Source organism: Erythrolamprus reginae, chromosome 2 (genome assembly GCF_031021105.1).
Source record: "Erythrolamprus reginae isolate rEryReg1 chromosome 2, rEryReg1.hap1, whole genome shotgun sequence".
NCBI classification, from domain to species: Eukaryota; Metazoa; Chordata; class Lepidosauria; order Squamata; family Dipsadidae; genus Erythrolamprus; species Erythrolamprus reginae.
Window position 1 is genome coordinate 177,055,381 of NC_091951.1, and position 25,047 is coordinate 177,080,427.

At 41.5% G+C, this 25,047-nt stretch overlaps 1 protein-coding gene across 1 annotated transcript; it reads left to right on the forward strand.

Moving 5' to 3' along the window:
- The first annotated feature begins 3,733 nt into the window (after nt 1–3,733).
- On the forward strand, nt 3,734–10,021 carry LOC139159456 (sodium channel protein type 8 subunit alpha-like). The gene is made up of 4 exons (XM_070736775.1): nt 3,734–3,962; nt 6,525–7,094; nt 7,254–7,630; nt 9,941–10,021. The coding sequence occupies exons 1-4, from the start codon at nt 3,752–3,754 to the stop codon at nt 10,019–10,021; spliced, it is 1,239 nt and encodes a 412-aa protein (XP_070592876.1). The 5' UTR covers nt 3,734–3,751.
- Nucleotides 10,022–25,047: the final 15,026 nt, after the last annotated feature.

The window sequence follows — 25,047 nt, forward strand, 5'->3', positions numbered from 1 at the left end:
TTTCCCTTCTTTCCCTTTTGTAAATAAAAAAAAAAATTCCCCACATTTTGACTATTATCTCATGATTCAATTCTTGAGCTTCCAAAAGCCATTTATTTGACTTCTATGCTACCCAATCCCCTGGGACTCAGGGCGGCTAAAAACAATATAAAATACAGCAATCTCACACTACTCACCAGAGCTTACAAAATGTTTGCTAGACCCATCTTCAATACAGCTCATCTGTCTGGAACCCATATCACATCTCAGACATCAACACCCTCGAAAAATGTTCAACGATACTTCACCAGAAGAGCGCTTCACTCCACCACTCGAAACAGAATACCCTACGAAAATAGAGTTACAATACTGGATCTAGAAAGCCTAGAACTACAATGCCTTAAACATGATCTAAGTATTGCCCACAAGATCATATGCTGCAACATCCTGCCTGCCAACGACTACTTCAGCTTCAGCCACAAGAACACAAGAGCACGCAACAGGTTCAAACTTAATATCAACCGCTCCAAACTTGACTGTAAAAAAATTGACTTTAGCAATCGAGTTGTCGAAGCATGGAACACATTACCTGACTCTGTGGTGTCAACCCCCAACATTTTCCCTTAGAATATCCATAATTGACCTCACTATGTTCCTAAGAGGTCAGTAAAGGGCGTACATAAGTGCACTAGTGTGCCTTCCGTCCCCTGTCCAATTGCCCCTGCTATATCTATATATCTTTTCTTCCATTCATATATCTTTTCCTCTATTCTTCATTGACATATTCTATTCTCATATCTTTTCTTCCATCCTTTCCCTGATATTATTATTATTATTATTATTATTATTATTATTATTATTATTAATTGGATTTGTATGCCGCCCTTCTCCACAGATTTACTACTACATGTTTTTATTCTCTTTAACTTTCAATTTGTATAGGACAAAATAAAGAAAGAAAGAAAAGAAAAGAAAATACCCCAAAACAGTAAAACTCATTATGAAACACTGTATAATATCCAGTCACACAGAAACCCATATTAAACACTCACAATTCGGCTGTGACAAGATGTTAGCGTTCAGAGCCCCCAGGCCTGCCGGGTGGGGGCGTTTCTCTTTTCTCTTTCCCTTCTTTCCATTTTGTAAATTTTATAGTTTTACATTTTCCACATTTGGACAACTATATCATGATTCAATTCTCGAGTTTCCCAAGGCCATTGTTCTCCCATATTTGTTCTTCTACATAAAAAAAACAGTTCTTTACCATGAGAGTTTTTGCAATTTCTTCAGCCAATTGCACAAACATGTTTACTACTGTCTTAGGGAATTTGGTAATTCCAATTTTTCAAACTCCTGATAATATGACCAAAATATACTCTTGTGTATGGGTTTTATTTTTGTGGTTTCTATTTTTATTATGAACCACCCGCACGAGTCTTTTCTTTTCTTATCTATCCCTGTTCCAAAATCTTTATATTGTATTCCTTTTTCCAATGATTGATTCCTATGTAAGCATACCGGATTGTATTTTCTCCAGTCACAATCAGTCTTGGTGCTTTCCATACTAATGTTCATTTCTTGTGTCCCCTAGTCCTCTCATTTGGGATTGTCGTGGTTATTAGTGCCAATAAATTTAATAACTATGTTTAAATTGTAATTGTAATTGCCCATTGTGTTTTCCTCTTCTAATTTAAAAATCCTATTGTCCTCAAGTGAGACTGGTTTTTCCCAATTTACAAATACAGTGGTAACTCGTCTTACAAACTTAATTCATTCTGTGATGAGGTTCATAAGGTGAAAAGTTCGTAAGATGAAACAATGTTTCCTATAGGAATCAATGTAAAAGCGAATAATGCATGCAAGCCCAAAACTCACCCCTTTTGCCTTACGCCGCTGGAAATTCCTGCCTCCGGAGTAATGTTGCCAGCCGAAGCACCCATTCTTGCACTGCTAGGATTCCCCTGAGGCTCCCCTCCCTGGGAAACCCCACCTCCAGACTTCTGTTGGCAGCGAAGTGCCCGTTTTTGTGCTGCTGTGATTTCCCTGAGGCTCCCCTCATTGGGATTCAAAACAGCACCGGCAAAAATGAAGGGAATCCCAGCAAGGGGAGCCTCAGGAAAATAGCAGCATCACAAAAAGTGTGAAGTTAATCATACTATAATCTTATATGTACTTATATGCAGCTAAGCTTCATTAAATACCACGCTGACTGAACATTTTTCAATCTGCCTTTAAGCATCCCTTCAAAATGGGAGGAAAAAACGTCTCTGTTGCCGTCTTATTAAAATCTTTAATTGGATAGTACCAAAGGTATACTGAATACAGTGATACCTTGCCTTACAAACACCTCGTCATACAAACTTTTCGAGATACAAACCCGGGGTTTAAGATTTTTTTGCCTCTTCTTACAAACTATTTTCACCTTACAAACCCACCACCGCCTATGGGAAGCCCCGCCTCCGGACTTCCATTGCCAGCGAAGCACCCGTTTTTGTGCTGCTGGGATTCCCCTGAGGCTCCCCTCCATGGGAAACCCCACCTCCTGACTTCCGTGTTGTTGTGATGCTGCAGGGGAATCCCAGCACCACAAAAACAGGCGCTTCGCTGGCAACAGACGTCCAGAAGTGGAGTTTCCCAGTGAGGTGAGCCTCAGTGAAATTGCAGCTTCGCAAAAACACAGAGGTCCGGAGGTGGGGTTTTGAGGACTTGGGGGTTTTTTGCGATGCTGCGTTTTCACTGATGCTCCCTTCGCTGGGAAACCCCACCTCCAGACTTTCATTGCCAGCAAAGCGCTCATTTTTGCAATGCTGGGATTCCCCTGCAGCATTGCAAAAACACAGAAGTCCGGAGGTGGGGTTTCCCATGGAGGAGAGCCTCAGGGAAATCCCAGCAGCGCAAAAATTGGCGCTTTGGCTGGCAAAAGGGGTGAATTTTGAACTTGTACACATTAATCACTTTTCCATTGATGCCTATGGGAAGCATTGTTTCTGCTTACAAACTTTTCACCTTAAGAACCTCGTCCCATTAACAATTAAATTAAAAAACAAAGAGGATTCCGAACACGATAAAACCTGGATACATCTTTATAACTGGTTTAAGAAAAGAAATAAAATTCAAAAGAAAAAATCAAATTAACAATACTTTATATCCTTTTTATTACATAGAAAAAAAATACAAAAGACATATATACAAAAAAACTTTTTATAAAGAAAGATCTGTATGATATTAAAGAAATTAAATATGAATGAAAGAAGGCGGATAAGAAAGAATTAAATGATTTAAAGAACAGTGACAACCTACAAGAGAAAATGGTATATGCTGAGGACACAACATACTTCACCAGAAAATAATTTAAAATTAAAAATCATTCAAAACTTACCTCCTGAAGGGAATACAAGTACAAATATTATAAAATATGCTAAGTGAATAGTTATTGTTATTAATGTACTTAAATAAGCAATTAGATTTTTTAAAGAATATTTTCTTTTTGTTTGTTTGTTTCTTTGTCATGTTTGTTTGTCCGTTTATTTGTTACGCGTTGATTTAGCCTTGTATTAATATAAAACATATATTGTATGTAAATGTGTATATATTTGTAATAAAAATTATTTAAAAAAAAAAAAAGAACCTCGTCCCAGAACCAATTAAGTTTGTAAGACAAGGTATCACTGTATTTCACAATGTTGATGCACATGTTTTCTCTGTATAATAGAACAGAATCCAAGGCGCTGTCTTCAACTTTGTCACCCAGCAAGCCTTCGATATAGTAATAATGCTGCTCATCTGTCTCAACATGGTGACTATGATGGTTGAAACCGATACTCAAAGCAAAGAGATGGAGGATATCCTCTACTGGATCAATTTGGTCTTTATTATCTTTTTCACTTGCGAGTGTGTGCTGAAAATGTTTGCCTTACGCCACTATTATTTCACTATTGGATGGAATATTTTTGATTTTGTGGTTGTGATACTCTCCATTGTAGGTAAGTACACAGACATATCTTCATGTATCTAGCACAGTAATCAAAGTGCCTGGAGAAATGGACAATTCTAACGTTCAATTGCAAACATCAAAATGAAAATGCGAACTTTTTAATAGTGAAACTGAAACTGATTAAGAGCTGAAATGTTGGTTCTTTCTTTCATTAATCAGTTCTTTTATAGCCAACTAAGGGAGTGAAATAATTCAGCAGTTAAAGATGCCAAGCTTGTCAGTCAGAAAGTACAAGTGGAGTGACAGGGTGAGCTCTTGTTACTTGCCCCAGCTCCTGCCCATCTAGCAGGTGTTTGCAAAATGCAAACAGATAAATAGCTACCACTGGAAAAGTAGCAGCATTTCATGTGCTTCAGTGCATAGTCCTTCTGGCCACATAACCATAAAAATGTCTTCCTCAAATAAAAAGCAGAGATGAGCACCACCTTCTAGGGTTGGATACAACCGGGCAGGGGAAAACCTTTGCTCTTTATGGACACTAATGTATTCTGGATTATACTACTTTACTTTAAGAGCTGAAATGTTGGTTCTTTCTATCATTAATTAGTTCTTTTATAGCCAACTAAGGGAGTGAAATAATTTATTTATTTTATTTGTTTTGAATATTTGGCATTGGGCTTTACAGGTAGTCCTCATGTTACAACTTTAACAGAGCCTACCTATTACAGTCACGAGTTACTGTATAACAGTCATAAAATTGGCCAGTAATATGTGACCAACATGATTTTACATTTTTGTAGTGTTCACTTAGTGAAACACCATGGTCATAAGTGTGAACCCACTGTTTGCTATGAGGATGCTTTTGCAGAAAACTGGAAGTAAGCACCAATTTTTGGCAAAAGTGTCCTAAAATGTGGTCACATTCCAGTTTAAGTGCAGGTGTGTTGCTGAGCACCTAAAGTGCAGTCAGATGGCTGCGACTTTAGATCTGGGTCCCATTTTTCAGGCAGGTCTTAATTTTGAACGCTCCCCAAACAACCGGTCATTAGTTGAGAATTACCTGTAATAATTGAATTGCAATTACTGAATGGCAATGAATGATTTAAAATCTTATTAGAGTTTTTTAAAGTTTTGTAGTTATATTAATTGGATATTTAGATATATACCGTATTTTCCGGCGTATAAGACAACTTTTTAACCCCTGAAAATCTTTTCCAAAGTGGGGGGTCGTCTTATATGCCGGATACTGATTCCACAGTACAAAAAGGGTACAAAAAAACAACCAACCAAACACACACACACACACACACACACACACACACAACCCGAGAACGAGCCAGCCAGCCAAAAACGCCAGGAAGATGCCAAACGCTGCGCGCGTGAGATTTATCTCTTGCCAAAGCGGGAGGGAAGCAAAAATGTGGGGAGGACGGGGACGGTGCGCGGACTTAATTACCTTCGGTCGCTAGTCGCTTGATTCCCAACCCTAATTCGAGTCAAGCCCTGCTGGGATTCCGCAGGCGCACTCTTTGCTTCCCCTTCCCCCCCTCTTTCCCTTCCCTTGGCGAATGAGCTCGGCTCCAACGCGCGACGCCTGCCGGAGTGGTCGAAGGAGCTAAGGCAGGCTCAACTTTCCATTACGCAAGGAGGCAAAGGGGAAGGCGCGTCGGCGGAGAGAGAGAGAGATGGACGATCCGGGGCTCCTGTTTTTTTCCCCTTCCAAACTTACCCCTGAATTGATCGCTTTCTCCTCCACTCTTTGCTAATTCGCTCTTTCGCCTGGATTCTCCCGCCTCTACACCTCTCTCGCGCGCTCTCTCTCTCTCCCCACCCCGCCTTTCTCCAACATTCCCTCAGCAGATGGAGAGCAAAGGTGGCGGCGGGAGCGGCGGCAAAGCAGCGGGGTCCAGCCCTCTAGCCGGCGCCTCGCCAGCTATCTGCCGCTTCTTTCTATTGTCTGACCTGCAGTAATCTAAGAAGTATTGCACAGAAAATTGTAATAATTTTAACATGTCACTTGGTGGAAATTTTAAGCATTTCTTCTGATTTCAGGCATACAGTGGAAGAGGCAATGGGAAGATTAGAGAGGTCTTAAGGTGCAAATGCTTGGGGGAACTTTCACCTCGCCATACATTTTAAGAAACCTTGAATAGCTCTTCCAGCCCCCCACAAAATTGTCACTAAGCCCCAAAATATGAACAACAAATGAACCCTTAGCTGCAAAACCACTCACATTCTTCTGCATCTATTACACATTTATTGCCAAATTCTATATTTTAACTGGAAAAGTTAGGGGGTCGTCTTATACACCCAGTCGTCTTATACGCCGGAAAATACGGTATATGATATATTGTTTTTGATATGTTGTGAGCCGCCCCAAGTCCTCGGAGAGGGGAGGCATACAAATCCAATTAATAAATAATAAATAAATAATAAATTACCAAAAGGACCCATTGACCAATAGATGGTCTCTTTTAAAACAAGCTGTGATTTTCTTAGTCTCATGTATTGTCTCTTAAATTTGCCCATTATTTCCATTGCTTCTGAAGAAAGAATGTGAGACGACTGGACACAATTGTAACTCTCTTTTCTCTCTTCAATATTTTTAAAGGTATGTTTTTGGCAGAAATCATAGAGAAATATTTTGTGTCACCAACTCTCTTCAGAGTCATCCGCCTGGCCCGTATTGGTCGAATCCTGCGCCTGATCAAAGGAGCTAAAGGGATCCGCACCTTGCTTTTTGCCTTAATGATGTCTTTGCCTGCCTTGTTCAACATTGGCCTCCTGCTCTTTTTAGTGATGTTCATCTTTTCCATCTTTGGAATGTCAAACTTCGCTTACGTCAAGCATGAGGCTGGTATTGATGACATGTTCAACTTTGAGACTTTCGGCAACAGCATGATATGCTTATTCCAGGTCACTACCTCAGCTGGATGGGATGGGTTGCTCTTACCCATCCTCAATCGTCCTCCAGACTGTGATTTGGATAAGGAACATCCTGGGAGTGGCTTTAAAGGTGACTGTGGGAATCCTTCCGTAGGGATCTTTTTCTTTGTTAGCTATATCATCATCTCCTTTCTGATTGTGGTAAATATGTACATTGCCATCATCCTAGAGAACTTCAGTGTGGCTACAGAGGAAAGCGCTGATCCTCTGAGCATAGTTCCCTCTAAGCTGAGCAGTGAGCAATCGCTCACTTAAAAATCATCATCAACTCAGAGTTTTCCAAACCTGCCCTGAAGCCGAGAGGGAAATTTTATTATTATTTCTGTGTCGCCCAGTCCCGAAGGGACTGCCGCTCAGACACTATACTTTTCCGCCCACCCCCAAAAAAATTTAGAGAGAACACTGCCTCTGAGTGAAGATGACTTTGAAACCTTCTATGAGATCTGGGAGAAGTTTGATCCTCATGCTACTCAGTTCATTGAATATTGCAAGTTGGCAGACTTTGCAGATGCTTTGGAGCACCCTCTTCGTGTTCCTAAGCCCAACACCATTGAACTCATTGCCATGGATCTGCCAATGGTCAGTGGGGACAGAATCCATTGTCTAGACATTCTCTTTGCCTTTACCAAGCGTGTACTGGGTGACAGCGGTGAACTAGACATCTTGAGGCAACAGATGGAAGAGAGATTTCTGGCTTCTAATCCTTCCAAAGTGTCTTATGAGCCCATCACCACCACGTTACGGCGCAAGCAGGAGGAGGTCTCTGCAGTGGTGATCCAGAGGGCTTACAGGGTCCGCTTAGCAAGGAGGGAAAAAAACTGCTGCTTGAGGATTCATATTTTTTTTCCAAAGCAGCAAAAAATTGATTTTTTTTTCATTTTATTGAAAGGAAATCTGGAAAAATATCACTTAAAGGGTTGTTTAGTTCGTGCAAAACTAGATTTTCATACTTGACCTTTAGTTTAAGCAGCAAAAAAAAAAAACAGAAGGAGAAAAAAACAAACAAGTAGAGCATCAACAAAAAGCTGAAATGAAATGACACGTATTTAGCCCATATCATTTAATCATCATTGTTTCTTTCGTACTTATTATCTGCATACTTTTTATTCTATGGGCGTCACCATGGTTTGTGAGAGATGGGGGTAATCAGGTATTTTCAGTTTGCCAAACTCGCTCAGGCTGATTCCAAAAATAAATTAAATAAAATTGTGCTCGTTTCAATGCATAGAAATGATTTGCATGATGGCATGCTGTGATCAGGAATCATGCATGAGGAATCATAAAACCACAAGACACTCAATATGCTGTCCAGGCCGTGTGTTAAGCCATATATTTGAGGCACTCCACTGACTACGGCACACTGTATTTGGAGAGTTACTCTTAGCTATGATTATGCTCTTCACCTAGTTTCTAAGTGTTAATCTTTCCATGTGCACTCCCACAAGAGGAGAAAAGTGAAACCCATCCAGGAGTTTATGTGTATTTTTATACGCTTCATGCAGTCAACTTCTTTTCCACTTTTCAAAAGTAACTCCCCAAATCCACACCAAAATGCTGCTCTAGCACCCTTCCATTTCAGGAAGTGGTTGTAGTACAATCTCAATATCTGGAACATTAGGGCTTCAAGAAAACTCACCAAGCAGTTCTGTATCCTGCAATATTTACAATTCAGTATCCATTCTGCCATATGCACTTTTTTCTGTTAGAAAATAAGCACTGTAGAAAACAAGATATTATCTCTCAAAGACACATTTTGGCAGTTATGTAAAGCAATCTTTTTGCAGAGGAGGAGTTTACAGCATTGTGTGCCATATTTCCTGGCAAAACGTTGCGCTCTCTTGGAGTGCTGTGATGTGAGAAATGTACTCGGCACAAGTGGATTTGTTCTTTCAGTGAGAGTTTGCTGCGGCTACATGGTTTTTGCCGATTCTTTGAGCTGCATTTTTCCCCTAAGGAAAGCAAACCAAAAATATTTTAAATAATTATGAAAGTAGTTTAAACTTCTATTAATACAACACCCTACTTTTGGTGAGCAAAGTAGCAGTGTGACATGGATACAGCACTGAGAGGAAAAGTGTCATACTTGACATGTGCCTTCACCAGTTCTACATTTCATCCCATATTGTTCTATGGTGGTAATTTTAATGGTCCTGCATATTCAGGGAGGGATGATGAGCTACCTCTCAACTAGTCTTAACTCTAACATGATGAGAATTCTAAAGGGAGGGGAACTAACATTTATGTTTCTAAGAAATACTTTGGCATGTTTCATTCTTTTTTTAAAATGTCCATTATGTCCCCTTTTAATAAATTGATCCTCATAATAATTTATCTTCTAAGGGCACAGATTTATGGAATCGTTCTTGGGTCAATGTCTGTATTGCACTATAGTCAAGATTGTTCAACCATACAGCTTAAAAAAAAAGTTTGCAGAAGGCTGTAAAGAAATATGTTGAATTTCTGCAACATGGTGAAGGACACTGTTTGAATGTGGACCAAAACAGTTTTATCTATAAAAGGGCAAAAAATATTTCTTTTACAAAAAAGATTTAAAATATTCCAAAATCAAAAGAAAGCTAAGAAAGTTAGCAATGCCTTTTAGTTTAGTGGCAGATGCTTGACATTCAGAATTTTGCAACTTAGATACCTATTACAAGGTTAATCAGAAAGTAAGCCATTTGATAGATATCTGTGCCAAGTTGAGTTTTTAAAAAATGCATAATCTAGCTAACACAACATCAGTGGAATAATCCTGCTGTACCAGATACCACAAGGAGCAAAACATTTCTTTCTTCTTAGGTTTTATCCCAGCTACTCATAAAATATGTATGATAAAATTACATGCATTTGTACAGGCAACATTGTAAACAGCACAATAACAACAAGAGCTGAAAGGTGTGACTGAACTTTTTAAGACAATAATATAAATACTGTAATATATCATTTTATTTTACTGGCATGCCTTTTTGTACATGACAAAGGACTACAAAAAATTAAATAGAGTGGCTTCTGGCTTATGCCGCTGTCCATATTTAATTTTCTATTTCTCTAAAAATATTTTTTTTCTTTTCCACTTTTCAGATATGTCAATTTTACATCCCTTCAGAGGAAAATATCCTCTCAAAAGCTTTATTGCAAAAATGTATTTACAAAACTACTTAGATTGTATTTGGGTTCTGAGGTGCAATACATTTTGACCACTCTATGCAAGATTTGGCTAAATGTCATATTTATTATTCAGCTGGACTACTGTTCCATATGAAAAGCTTGGCACATATAGTGTTTGTGCTATCAAATTTTATTAAGCAAATTTTAGTAGAAATGCCCGAAATCCATATTTATATTTGTTTATTATTTAAGAATACTTGAATTTTCTTATATTACTCAAGCTTTGCTTAAGAAAAAACCTGTTAAGAAAAAGCTTCCAAACTGTGAACTATGTCCTAACTAAAATTAACAGTTTTTTCCAGTTTCTGCACAACGTTTCTTTAAGTTTCTTTAATTTTAGATTTCTTTAATCAGTTATCCCAATTAACCAGATTTCACTGAGATTAGGAGCCTCACTCTCGTATTTTTATATATCAGCATTACAGTTTGGAAATCATCTTTAAAAATTAATCAGCCTATAATGTCTATTGAGATATATGAACATTATATAAAGGTATACCTGAACATTTTTTAATGAGATAAAAGAGAAAGGAACTTATTATTTCAGCAAAACAGACAATACTTTTTAGAAAAACATGGTCCAAACTAGGAGTCAAATGAATCTCAAACCCACTAGGAAACATTTGAAAATGTAAATTTAATTATTATAACATTGGTTTTTAAATCCCTTTGTTTCACTCCACTACCTTCCCCATGGCCAGAAATGGTCAAAACAGTTTTGCTAAAAATTAATTTAATAAAAATAACATTACATTTAGTCCACTTGTTTATAAATTCCTTTCTTTTTTAAAAATTGAAATATCAAAAATAATCTCTTTGAGGGATTATCTTCCGAGCGAATGAATGATGTAATGAAAAGGAATGAAAACAACCTATATGGGAGATATCCAATGCAAACTGAAATGAATAAGCATTCATAATTAAATAATTTGACATCCCTTTGATTTAATTACTGTCAATGACCAGCACAATAAAAGAGGCCAAATACAATAGTCATAATGCCAAAACTAGAAGAAGGAAATTTTGAATAATAAAATAACATAGAAATGGAATTAAACTGGAATACAATAGGTTAAAAGAAGGGGAGAAAACCCTTCATAATAATATGACTGCAGGATTAGACCTTTCTGTGTCTTCTTATGGAAATCATTGTAGATAGAAACTTAGCATCTTTGTGGTGGTGGTAAGGTTGACATGAGCAGGAAACAAATTATCATTTGACATAAATCTTATGACCAGGTTTTCAACCTCCACTGCAGAAGAGGAAAAGATATGGCTAAAAAAATTGCAATATGCTTCCCATTTAGTGTAAATTTAGGGGGGAAACCTATTTTTTCAACTCTTATTCTGATAATGCTCTTTAAAATAAAGAATCCTATATCTATAATATTCAAAAATTATTTTATGAGATTCATGATAGTTTTAAGAGTGATGAATTAGATTGTTTGAGTTACGGTAGATTGTGATGAATTTAGATTGTCTATGTGATGACACTGATAGTTCAGTACAACTGGATTATCTGCAGCTAACTTTGGTATAGATAAATTATAAATAAAACAAAACAAAATAAAAATAAAAAATTGTACAAAGGGAAGAGAATTCTCAAATATAAAATATCTGATGGACGAAGGCAGTGTTCCCTCTAATTTTTTGGGGGGGTGGGCGGAAAAGTATAGTGTCTGAGCAGCAGTCCCTTTGGGACTGGGCGGCACAGAAATAATAAATAAACAAACAAACAAACAAACAAACAAATAACCCCCCCCCCCCCCTGTTTGGCCTCAGAGAATTTCAAAATAAAATACTGTACTGTGTGTCTATAACAGTGAGCTCATAATAGGGCAACTCTATCAATATCAAAATGCCACTTAAATAGTTGAGCTAGTTTCAAACTAGATTTTGATTTTCTTTCTCTCTTCCTTACTCCCATTCTTTTTCTTTCTCTTTTCCTTCCTCTCTTTTTTCTATCTGTTTCTCTCTCTTCCTCTCTTCCTCTCTCTCTCCTTCCCTCTCACTCTTTCCCTCTTGGCTTCTGGGCAGGTTTGGAAAACTCTGAGTTGATGATGATTTTTAAGTGAGCGATTGTCACTGCTCAGCTTAGAGGGAACTATGGACGAAGGATCTGAACAACTAATGTCTAATGTGTTCCCATAGTGATCAGCTAATTTTGTTCAAGAATGACTTTTGATATTTGAGTATTGGAGGGGGAGGATTCAATAATAGACTGAGTCCGCATATCACTTGCCTACGTTAACAATTAAAGGAGAAATGTGCCTATTCTGGTTTACAGGCTTCTTTGGTAAATGGCACAGCTGGCAAACCACCTATTTTTGGTAGCTAAGAATTGGACACATTGTTAAAACTACGCAGCCAGAAGAACAGTTTATAGCCAAGTTCTCTGGTTACTAGGCACCAATAAAAGAAGTATTAACTTCATTGCACTCATCACATAGCAATTTCCCAATGAATCAATTTTCTTAGCTTAGATAGCAAGGGGGGGTTATATTCTGCTATCTATGAGGAATTACATTGAAATGTTTTTTAATTTCCAGTACTGCTCTCTTTTTAATATTTTGTTTCAGAAAATAATGCACCCTGTGTCATCTTGCACTTGGTCTTCTTTTTGAACCTTCTGATAAAGAGTAAAAAGAAAGGGGGGAAAACCATACACTGAATTAATCCTGAGACAATTATGGGAGTTTCCACAAATCTGTCTGGGTTTTTAATTTGTTTCAAGTATTATTGCAAGAGCAGGTAACCAAGGAATTGAGAAGATCTGAACATTATCATTCTTGGGAAAGGTCCATAGTCATGCATATGAGCTGTATGTAGGCAGATGGTCTTGGTTCAATTAAAGAGGACATATAGGAGATAATGGGAACAGACCTTTTCTGCCTGAGTCCTTGGGAAAGATCCTGCCAACCAAACTGAACAATAATAACTTTAATGGATCAATTACGATCTTCCTAATTATTTTCCTTAGAAAGTTATTCCAGTTGTTAACTTACAAAGCATCACATATTTGGAAAGCTTTGTAGTCTCACACTCCAAAGAGCCCAAAATAAACATTCCCAGTTTTATTTTACCAAGGTATCTGTTTGATCTTTTGGGTAGTTCACTTTATAAGGTTTAAAAAAGTCCTTTGATGTAAACTCTAAAAATAATAAATAATAATGTAGGAGAAGATATTAGGAATAAGCCAGTAAGACTAAGAATTTATACCGAGTTCTCTTGGGGTTTTTTTTCCAGTGGATATTATGGGCATTTAGTAATGGCCAGTTTCAGATTGAGTATAGTTTTGGACTATTAACACTTTGATGAAAAACTGACAGAAACTATTGCTAAGTTAATATTGCTAAATTAACATTCTACAAACCTTTATGGGTTTGATGCTTCAAAGAGAGGAAAAAGCAAGGGCCAGAAAGATTGGGACAAATTGGAAAGCAAAGGACTGAGCGTTGTTACTCAGCTACAACATTCCCTGTCATACAGGGTACATTCAGGTATAATGAACTGGGCCAGACTTGGTTCCAGGACCCCTCGCAATGATCGGTTTTTCGCGAAGTAGCGGTGCGGAAGTAAAAACACCATCTGCGCATGCGCAGATGGTGTTTTTACTTCCGCCGCAGCAGCGAGGAGCCGAAGATTGGGGTTTCCCCGCCGCCCACGCAAACTCCTCGCTGCTGTCGTGCCCGCCGCTTGTCCGCCCGGCGCTTGTCCGCCACCTGCCTGCCCGCGCGCCCGCCCTTCGCCCGCCCACGCCGTTCGCTCGCGCCGCTTCCCAGCTCAGTCCTGAAGCAAACTTCCGCATTTGGCTTCAGGACTCAGCTGGGAAGCGGCGCTGGGGTTTCCCCGCCGCCCACGCAAACTCCTCGCTGCTGCTGCGCCCGCCGCTTGTCCGCCCGCCGCTTGTCCGCCGCCTGCCTGCCCGCGCGCCCGCCCTTCGCCCGCCCACGCCGTTCGCTCGCGCCGCTTCCCAGCTGAGTCCTGAAGCAAACTTCCGCATTTGGCTTCAGGACTCAGCTGGGAAGCGGCGCTGGGGTTTCCCCGCCGCCCACGCAAACTCCTCGCTGCTGCCGCGCCCGCCGCTTGTCCGCCCGCCGCTTGTCCGCCGCCTGCCTGCCCGCGCGCCGGCCCTTCGCCCGCCCACGCCGTTCGCTCGCGCCGCTTCCCAGCTGAGTCCTGAAGCGAACTTCCGTGTTTGGCTTCAGGACTCAGCTGGGAAGCGGCGCTGGGGTTTCCCCGCCGCCCACGCAAACTCCTCGCTGCTGCCGCGCCCGCCGCTTGTCCGCCAGCTGCTTGTCCGCCGCCTGCCTGCCCGCGCGCCGGCCCTTCGCCCGCCCACACCGTTCGCTCGCGCCGCTTCCCAGCTGAGTCCTGAAGCGAACTTCCGCGTTTGGCTTCAGGACTCAGCTGGGAAGCGGCGCTGGGGTTTCCCTGCCGCCCACGCAAACTCCTCGCTGATGCCCGCCGCTCGCCCTCCCGCCAGCAAGAGGGGGAAGACCCAGGGAAGCCGCCCAGCAGCTGATCTGCCCGGCGCCATCTACGCATGTGTGGCCATAGAAAAAAGGGCACGCATGCACAGATGGTGTTTTTACTTCCGGGTTGAAAAATCGCGATATAGCGTTTCGCAATGATCGAGATCGCGAAACTCGGGGGACCACTGTATATAATATTGTGTCTTGGAAACCAGTATTTGACTATCAGATACAGATAGGCATATCAGGAAAATACAGCCTCCTACATGCAACTGGGGAGGTCACATTTCATGGTACAAGGTGTTTCAATGTGTACATAACTCCTTTTGAAAAAAGTGATATACATGATTCCTGGGTTTGTATATATTTTTCTCTTCAAATGCTTTGGTGTTTATGAGGCATTGAAGCATTCCCCATAATCAGTAATGGAGAGAAAAAAAGAACTGTTAAAAAGCTGAAAGTCCACAATCACCTCTTGTGGTGGGTGTGAATGAAGATAATTGGTTCAAGCTAGTTTTTGTTTATAAACAGAAAGGGCTTAAATACTAGGTTGACAAATATAATAGGTTTGAAAGTCTATCTGGTCTCTTATGACATTATGAACCTCAGCCTCATGCACTAGTCTAGTGTTATCTGCTAAGACAGGTATGCTCTTGAGAAAAGCCAGTGTTCTTTTGCAGCATAGCAATCACTCTTTCACATATAGAAGGTTCTCAGGTGGATGCTGCATTTACATTGGCACAGGAAATAGGTAGTTTTGCAGTGCTCTGTTTCATGCTTCCCCCTGCCCTTTTCCCTAATCTTTGTGTACTAGTAACACTCCAGGAACAGTAATGTGCTAGGATGTTAGCTGTGTGATTGTCAGTGGACACCCAGACCTTGGCTTGTGCAGTTCTGTATCCATCTAGTGTGCCAATATCTTAGACTTAAGTTCTTTGTTCCAATCAATTTTTTAAGCTTTCTATTTGAAGGGCTGAGAAGAGACATCCTTGCTTTATGCACTTGCTTTGCTAGGAGTTAAGAGCAAAAGAAAACCAGGTGTTAAAAATATATATTTTACCAAGTCTGCCAAGGGAGGCAGTTTATGGTACACTTGCTCTCTTTGAACACTTGTAATATGTGGCCAGAAAATAAAAATTCTTCTGAGCTACTTCTCCCATGTAGAGATCATCTCTGTCAACAAACAAATGTATGCTGTTGTGTTGCTGCAGTGCCTATTTTGTCATCAAACAATGTGAATCAAACAATGATTGGGAAGAATTGCATGAGACTTATGGAAATTGTCCTTCTGAGAGGAATACAGCCAGCAACTTTTTCTGCATATAATTTACTTTGGTGTATCTGTTTGTGATATTGCTGAAGACTGACATTTGCTTTGAAACAGGCCTGTTTTGTATGAATGTGGCACACATGTCTGTAGATCTCCTTCTCCCTTTCATACTATGTTTTTTAAAAAAAATCCTAGTCTTCTTTCCAAAGTTTACCATATTAGCTACAATAAGAATTTTACAGTCACTAAACACAAGTATTGTGTTTGTTGAAAGGAGCACTGGGTTGATGTTTTGCCACCCTCTTTACAAAAAATCAGTACATATTGGACTTTGCAGGAGATACATTAATAGCAAACTAAGCGTTCACTGTTTTAAAGTTCACCAGGATTATTGTGATCTCCAATGAGGATAGATAGCGTATGTAGAAATCCTTTTAAAAGGACCGTTAATGGTAACAGTCCACTCAGCCACTGTCTAGAATGCAAAGTATTATTTTTAAAGTTTCTATTTACCAGTGGGGAAAAAAGAGATTTTCAACTCTGGTGTTGAACTAAATTAGAACATTTTGATGGAGAGAAATTCAAGACAACATTCATACAATGTGTACTAGAATTGGGTCACCTTAAATATGAATCCATATAAAAATTTCTCATGTGTTGCATGTTGCATTTATATAGGGAGGTATACATGTGTGTTTATGTTTTTGTGAGAGTGTGTGGGGAAGAGAAAATGAAAGCACTAGAGGGCATGATGAGAGAATGATTTTGTAAAACAATGGAAAATGTCTTTTTCAGGTATTAGACTTTGATAATTCTCTAATAGGATTCTAGTGATTTTCTGCTTTCAGCTTTGCGTGAATGAGTGACTGAATGGCAGATTGATCTCGGGCAAATTATTTAAGCTCTCTGTGTGTGCCTCAGTTTTACCCATCTGTATAATGGGTAATTACCTACCTCACAGGGGTGTTGTTAGGCTCAACTTAATTCACATCTGTTCAAATGATTTCCTGAGGTTCACATGGACATTGTTTTCTAAATGTGTATGTGACAAAATCATGAACTAAAGGAAAGAAAATATAATGAGATGGTCTGGTTAATGCTGGTAAAACCTCCACAAAAGCTTTCCCCCCCCCCCCCCCAAATAGATATCAGGGCAAATACTTTTTTTCCTGCATTCTGCTTGTAACACCATCTCACAAATGTTTTTATTGTCCACATCTTTAAACCCCAGCCTGTAGGTTTGCTTGGTTTATTATAACAACAGCAAATGGGAGAAATGTGTTTTGGGGAAGGGAGAAGCAGGGGGAACAAAATAACATGCATTTTAAAAGTAACAAAAACAGGTTGAAAGAACAGCATCTGACTTATCCGATTTCCTTTGTACTGTACACCTTTTTAATTTGGAATTTGCAATAAAAAGGTATGTCCATCTTGTTTTACCGGCTTCTCTTGGATTTAAATGTTTTTCTACATCTGAGGCTGAAAGGTTAACAAAGCTGGTTGCAGGTTCTCATTTTAGTAGTGCCATTTCAGTCAAGGGCAGCGGAGCAGTTTATAAAGAAGCAAGGAAGTGAAAATTCCTCCTCTGTGGCAGAAGCCTCCAATCTTGACAGCTTTGTGACTCCCGGACTTCAACTCCCAGAATTCCTCAGCCAGCCAGCTGAGGAATTCTGGGAGTTGAAGTCCACAAGTCAGAAAGTTGCCAAGGTTGGAGACCCCTGTTGTATGTGAAAGAAAGCTGCTACATTTTCAGAAAACTTTGCAGTCAAATGAGTCTGGGATGACTTGTCTGAAAGAGAGGATTGAAACAGGTCTGGAATCTCAGATCTGAAGAATCTTATTCTCTGAACAAGATCCAACTCTAGCAACAGACCTTTTCTGATCTCAAGCCACCAGCCACTAGGCTTCTACATACATGTAAAAGTCACACTTCAGACACCTGAGCATAACTCCTAAACTAAACAAATTGTGCCTTATACCTTTACTTCCTATTGATTTCAAAGAGAAGAGGAAATTAAAAGGAAAATAATTGACTAAAAATAATTATATTCTGGTCACTAGACATATCACTGGTTGCCTCAAATTCTTCCTTCTCTATATTTATTTGTTATTATTCCAGATTGCCACTGTGATTCTCCAAACATTTTATAAGCCAAGTCAAAGGAAAGAAAATGTTTAAGATTTTTCTATGCGTGTTCACTTTTAGTCCAGTGGGTTTTAGGTACAATTCACTTAATTTAGTTTCACCCCAAACTTTATCATGTTAAGGCAACTGGGGCTGGTTTAAAATAAAATTATAATAAGGTGACCTGATGAGAAGAATACTAAATTGTGTGATTATGAAAACACAGCTCCCATTCTTCTCTGGTAGTGATTTCCAAGCTTATCCATTAATATACAGTGGTACCTCAAGATACGAACCCCTCGTCTTACGAACAACTCGTGATATGAACCCGGGGTTCAGAAAAATTTTGCCTCTTCTTACGAACTTTTTTCGAGTTACGAACCGGCGTTCGGAGACTGCTGGGAAGCCGCGCGGCTGTTTTAAAAGGTGACAGCCGGGCGGCGGGGCTTCCCAGAAGCCTCCCAAACGCCGGTTCGTAACTCGAAAAAAGTTCGTAAGAAGAGGCAAAATTTTTCTGAACCCCGGGTTCGGTTCGGGAGGTTGCTGGGAAGCCCCCCAGCCCGGCTGTCACCTTTTAAAACAGCCGCGCCGCTTCCCAGCCGTCTCCCGAAGCCGAACGCAGAAGTTCGGCTTTGCCGTTCGGCTTCAGGAGACAGCTGGGAAGCGGCGCGGCTGTTTTAAAAGGTCGCAGCCGGCCTCGGGGGCTTCCCAGCACCCCCCTGAACCCGGGTTTGGGGTTTGGGGGGGTGCTGGGAAGCCCCCCAGGCCGGCTGCGACCTTTTAAAACAGCCGCGCCGCTTCCCAGCTGTCTCCTGAAGCCGAACGCGGAAGTTCAGCTTTGGTGTTCGGCTTCAGGAGACAGCTGGGAAGCGGTGCGGCTGTTTTAAAAGGTTGCAGCCGGCCTGGGAGGCTTCCCAGCACCCCCCGAACCCGGGTTCGGGGGGGTGCTGGGAAGCCCCCCAGGCCGGCTGTCACCTTTTAAAACAGCCGCGCGGCTTCCCAGCAGTTGCCGAAAGCCGTTTTTTTTGCGGGGGGGGGTTTTGGTGGCACTGATACTGTTCCCTGGTCTCCAAAGGACTGCCACATAGTAGGACGGAAATGTTGAGAATTCTCCCAGAAGGAACAGAAACAATTGGTTTAATTTATAAGGAAGTAGATTTTGGGTTAACATTAGGAAAACATCCTAATGGTAAAGAGCTGTTTAATAATGAAAGAAACTATCTAGGGCAGTGATGGTGAACCTATGGCACGTGTGCCACAGGTGACACATGAAGCCATATCTGCTGGCACACGAGCCGTTGCCCTAGCTCAGCTCCAGCGTGCATGTGTGTGCTGGACAGCAGATTTTTGCCTCATACAGAGACTCTGGGAGGGTGTTTTTGGCTTTCAGAGAGCTTCCAGGGGATGGGGAAGGACATTTTTATCCTCCCACGGCTCCAGGGAAGCCTTTGGAGCCTGGGGAGGGCAAAACACGAGCCTACTGGGCCCATCAGAAGTTGGGGAACAGGCCATTTCTGGCCTCCAGAGGACCTCCGGGGGGCAGGGGAAGCTATTTTTGCCCTTCACCAGCATTGAATTACAGGTGTGAGCACTCGCACATGCAAGATAGCACGCACGCACACTCTTTCGGCACCTGAGGAAAAAAAGGTTCACCATCACTGATCTAGGGACATGGAGGATTCTGTTTTGTTGAACTGACCGGAAAGCTCTCTGTCAGGAATGGAATAGCAGTGGTAGCAAGTTGTCTAGGGATCAATCGGTTCCCCTCCATCCTGTTTTATTCACCCAACATCACTTGGCATAGATTATATGGTGACTGGCTGAAGATCACTTTGACAGTCTGTCCCAACTGTGCTTTTTCAAGAGGCAACTGGACTTTCTGGTTTTTCTTTGAAGACATTTTACTTCTTATCCAAGAAGCTTCTTCAGCTCTGACTGGATACTGGGGAATGGAAGGATTTATACTCCTTGCAGACAGCTGGTCATTTGCATTCTTTTAGTGGGTCATTAAGGTCACCGCGAGGTTTATCTGTGTCCTTGGAGAGGGGTGTCACTTGAATGGTAAAAATTGGTGTGGAGCCTTCTTGGAAAGTTTGTAGACTGGAGATATCATATCCCTCCCCCTCTGTTAAGAGAGAACTGTTCAGTTTTGACATAGATGGCCTCAAACCAGCAGTCATCTCTGCCCAAAAAGTGAACTTTGCTGCCTTCAAAAGAGTGGCCTGTGTCTTTTAAATGAGGATGGACTGTTGAATCTTGTCCTTATGTATTTGTTCTATGTTATACTATGCAGTAATGGGCAGCCAAAAATTTTACTGTCACACTGTGGGTGTGGCTTATTTTGTGGGTGTGGCTTGGTGGTCATGTAACTGGGTAGAAGTGGCTTGCCGGCCATGTGACCAGGTGGGAGTGGCTTGAACAATCATCATCATTCAAGTGAACTGTTAAGCCCTCGACTTACAACCTCACCAATGTCGCTTTCTGGGGTGACAATTTGCTTCGCATTTCCCGCACTCTCCTTTCTGGGTCACCCCCTGCCTCAGGTTGGGTACCTAGGCGAATGGGTACTGGTCAGCTGTTGAGAAAAGAGGAGGGAGGAAATGGGCCCCCTGCAACTCCTGCCAGTGCTGGTCTCCCTGCTGTTTTCCAAGGAGGAGGAAGACATTGGGAGGGAGGATAGCCAGCTGGAGCTGGGCACACAGCTTCATTTCTGCCTGTGGAACTGCATTCCACCCCATCCTGCCTGCTGCCCACTCCTGGTACTATGCATTTATGAAGAGCATCTGAAGGATGGTAGAATAACTAAGGAAACCAGTATCTAAGGGGTTGCCACAAAGAAGATGGGGTCAACCTATTTTCCAATGCACCTAAAGGCAGAACAAGAAGCAATGGATAGAAACTAATTAAGGAGAGAAGCAAACTTGAACTAAGGAGAAATTCCCTGACAGTGATAAATGAGTAGAACGACTTGCCACTAGAAGCTATGGGTGCTGCAACAGAGATTTAAAATATTTTAAAAAGAGATTGGACAACCACCTGTTTGAAATGGTATAGGGTTTCATGCTTCAGCAGGGGTTGGACTATAAGACCTCCAAGGTCCCTTTCAACTCTGTTATTTTGTTCTGTTCTGAAACTAGAGTACCCCTCTGGATTCATCAAACAACTTCTCCAATTCCACTTTGCCACTTATTTTTCTTAAATTGTTCTAGACAACAAATTTTCATTATGAAATAATTAACGGAATGTCTAGATCAGTGATGGTGAACCTTTTTTTCCTTGGGTGCTGAAAGCACATATGCACATGGTATTGAGTGCATGTGCCCCCACCCGCAATTCAATATCCCCACCGTGCCCACTCACCCACGCAATCATGTGCAACCTGCCTGCGCTTCCCTTCTCCCCCACTTCCCTACTACCAGTGGGCCTGGTAGGCCTGTTTTTTGCCCTTCTCAGGCTCCAGAGGCTTCCCTGAAGGGTGAAAATGCCCTCCCCTGCTTCCTCAGAAGCCCCCCCAGAAGACAAAAATCCCCTCCCAGGGCCTCCTCATGATGGCCGGTGCGTATGTGTGCGCTGGAGCTCAGCTAAGGCAATGGCTCGCATGCCAGCAGATATGGCTCCGCATGCCACCTGTGGCACGCATGTAATAGGTTCACCATCACGGGTCTAGATACATGAATTAGTCCAATTTCTTTTTAAAAATCTTTCTTGAAATTCTTTTCTATACCACCGCATCTATTTTCAAAATTACAGTGGTACCTCAAGATACGAACCCCTCGTCTTACGAACAACTCGTGATACGAACCCGGGGTTCAGAAAATTTTTGCCTCTTCTTACGAACTTTTTTCGAGTTACGAACCGGTGTTCGGAGACTGCTGGGAAGCCACGCGGCTGTTTTAAAAGGTGACAGCCGGTCGGCGGGGCTTCCCAGAAGCCTCCCGAACGCCGGTTCATAACTCGAACAAAGTTCGTAAGAAAAGGCAAAATTTTTCTGAACCCCGGGTTTGGTTCGGGAGGTTGCTGGGAAGCCCCCCAGCCCGCCTGTCACCTTTTAAAACAGCCGCGCCGCTTCCCAGCTGTCTCCCGAAGCCGAACGCGGAAGTTCGGCTTTGGCGTTCGGCTTCAGGAAACAGCTGGGAAGCGGCGCGGCTGTTTTAAAAGGTTGCAGCCGGCCTGGGGGGCTTCCCAGCACCCCCCTGAACCCGAGTTCGGGGTTCGGGGGGATGCTGGGAAGCCCCCCAGGCCGGCTGCGACCTTTTAAAACAGCCACGCCGCTTCCCAGCTGTCTCCTGAAGCCAAACGCGGAAGTTCGGCTTTGCCGTTCGGCTTCAGGAGACAGCTGGGAAGCGGTGCGCCTGTTTTAAAAGGTCGCAGCCGGCCTGGGGGGCTTGCCAGCACCCCCCCGAACCCCGAACTTTTGCCGAACTTCCGGGTTCGGGGTTCGGGGGGTGCTGGCAAGCCCCCCAGGCCGGCTGCGACCTTTTAAAACACCCGCGCCGCTTCCCAGCTGTCTCCCGAAGCCGAACGCGGAAGTTCGGCTTTAGCGTTCGGCTTCGGGAGACAGCTGGGAAGCGGCGCGGGTGTTTTAAAAGTTCGCAGCCGGCATGGGGGGCTTGCCAGCACCCCCCCCCCGAACCCCCGGGTTCGGGGTTGTGCTTGCAAGTCCCCCAGGCCGGCTGTCACCTTTTAAAACAGCCGCGCGGCTTCCCAGCAGTCGCCGAAAGCCGTTTTTTTGCGGGGGTTTTTTTTGGTTGCACGGATTAATTGACTTTACATTGTTTCCTATGGGAAACAATGTTTCGTCTTACGAACCTTTCGTCTTACGAACCTCCTCCTTGCACCAATTAAGTTCGTATCATGTGGTATTACTGTACTTTTACAGGGACCATATAGCCATTACTATAAAGGACAGCCCTTATTTCAGAGTTGTCTTTTAAATTAATTTAATTATTTTTCTTGTTTTGCTCTACAATTTTCCTTTGTAAAGCTAAATTTTCAATGTACATGCACGCACGCACACACACATCTGAATCTGTTTCTCATTTCTCCATTTTTTAGGTTTGTCCATTTTTTTTTATCAGAAAATATTGTCATTGTATTTTTGGGCAGAGCTCCAACTTCCTTAATTTTGAAAGGTTTCTGCTATCAGTTTTTTCTCAAAAAAAAATATGCGATAAAACATTAGAGAGTTATTGATGTTAAAGAGACCTAATTTCTGTCTATTTGATGTGGATTTTTATGCTATTAAAGTTTATTATAAAAGGAAAAAAATAAAAAAAAAGAAAAATTATAAAGCTAAGGGAAATGGGTGTGCAGGGAGAAAGATAGAAACAAAAGTGACTTCAGACTTTTTTCAGAGCGGAAAACTACACACACACACAAAAGAATGATGACCTCAACTTTTTGCTTTACATTTCTAAACATTTGAAGCTGTTTCTTGAACAAAATCATTCTAATACTCAAAACCAAAAGATAAAAGTTTCATTTTTTTCCCCATTTTAAGCAAAAATGTCTAATTCTTTTTCCTTAAATACAGAATCCCCAATATTTCCTCAGAAACAGACATAAAGAAACAACATATCAAAAATGTATTTTGTGCCTTTATTTAAACCCTGCCAACGCTGTAGACAATTTGAGAGGCAATTCATTACCTGGGCCAGTTTAAAATTGGAGGTTGGACTAGAACAGGGGTAGGCAAAGTTGGCTCTTCTATGACATGTGGACTTCAACTCCCAGAATTCCTGAGCTAGCATGATTGGCTCAGCAATTCTGGGAGTTGAAATCCACATGTCATAGAAGAGCCAACTTTGCCTACCCCTGGACTAGAAGACCTCCAAGGTCCCTTCCAGCCCTCGGATTCCATCAAAACAATCTGCATTTTAAATCAAATTCAAATGTAAATTACAACAACCACTGGGTCTCCCCCCCCCCCAAAAAAGTTACTCAATGGTGCTTTTTCAGGATGCAACTGAACTTTCTTGTTTTTGTTTGAAGTATGTTTTACTTCTCATCCAACCAGCTTCTTCAGCAGGATAGTGGGGAATGGAAGGATTTTTATATTTATTTATTTATTTATTAGATTTCTATGTTCATTAGATTTCTACATTGATTTACTGGTTCCTAAGAGGTTAGTAAGGGGCGCATAGTTACCTCTAAGCTGAGCAGTGAGCAATCGCTCACTTAAAAATCATCATCAACTCAGAGTTTTCCAAACCTGCCCAGAAGCCGAGAGGGAAAGAGTGAGAGGGAAGGAGAGAGAGAGGAAGAAAGGAAGAGAGAGAAACAGATAGAAAAAAGAGAGGAAGGAAAAGAAAAAGAATGGGAGTAAGGAAGAGAGAAAGAAAATCAAAATCTAGTTTGAAACTAGCTCAACTATTTAAGTGGCATTTTGATATTGATAGAGTTGCCCTATTATGAGCTCACTGTTATAGACACACAGTACAGTATTTTATTTTGAAATTCTCTGAGGCAAAACAGGGTGGGTTTTTTATTTGTTTTTTTGTTTGTTTATTTATTTTTATATTTTTTATTTCTGTGCCGCCCAGTCCCGAAGGGACTGCCGCTCAGACACTATACTTTTCTGCCCACCCCCACCCACCCCCGCAAAAAATTAGAGGGAACTCTGAAGGGGCGTACATAAGTGCACCAGAGTGCCTACTGTCCCCTGTTCTATTGTTTCTCCTATATCTTCTCTTCTATCCCTATATCTTTTTCTGCTATTCTCTCATAGTTATATTTTACTCCTTTATTTTCTCCTCTATTCTCCCTTTAATACATTCTGCCTGATTATATCCTCTATAACCCCCCATTGTGTACTATTGTGTATTGGACAAAATAAATAAAAATACATAAATAAATATATTCCTTGCAGACAGCTGATAATCTGCATCCGAGGGTCAATCAAAGCACTTGGACATTTATCTGTGTCCTCAGGGTCACTTGAGCGGTGCTGCTGCTTCCTGTTGCCTGCAATTTTTCCCTCTGGAAAACCATTCCAATTCCCACACCATTCAAAGGATATTCATCTGAAATTGTATAATTTTTTAAGTGACTGAAAGAGTCGCTGTCGCTTTAAGGAAGCACTGGAACAGATCCAAACTGGTGACTGGATGCAGACGGATTTTTTAACGAAACGTCCTTAAAGATAGGAGGC

What these genes read in the sequence shown, in the direction of transcription:
- LOC139159456 (XM_070736775.1), top strand. Translation starts at nt 3,752, where the DNA reads ATGCTGCTCATCTGTCTCAACATGGTGACTATGATGGTTGAAACCGAT. An exon ending in TGTGATACTCTCCATTGTAG is followed by an intron (nt 3,963 to 6,524) that starts GTAAGTACACAG and finishes ATATTTTTAAAG; the next exon opens with GTATGTTTTTGGCAGAAATC. An exon ending in AGTTCCCTCTAAGCTGAGCA is followed by an intron (nt 7,095 to 7,253) that starts GTGAGCAATCGC and finishes AAAAAAATTTAG; the next exon opens with AGAGAACACTGCCTCTGAGT.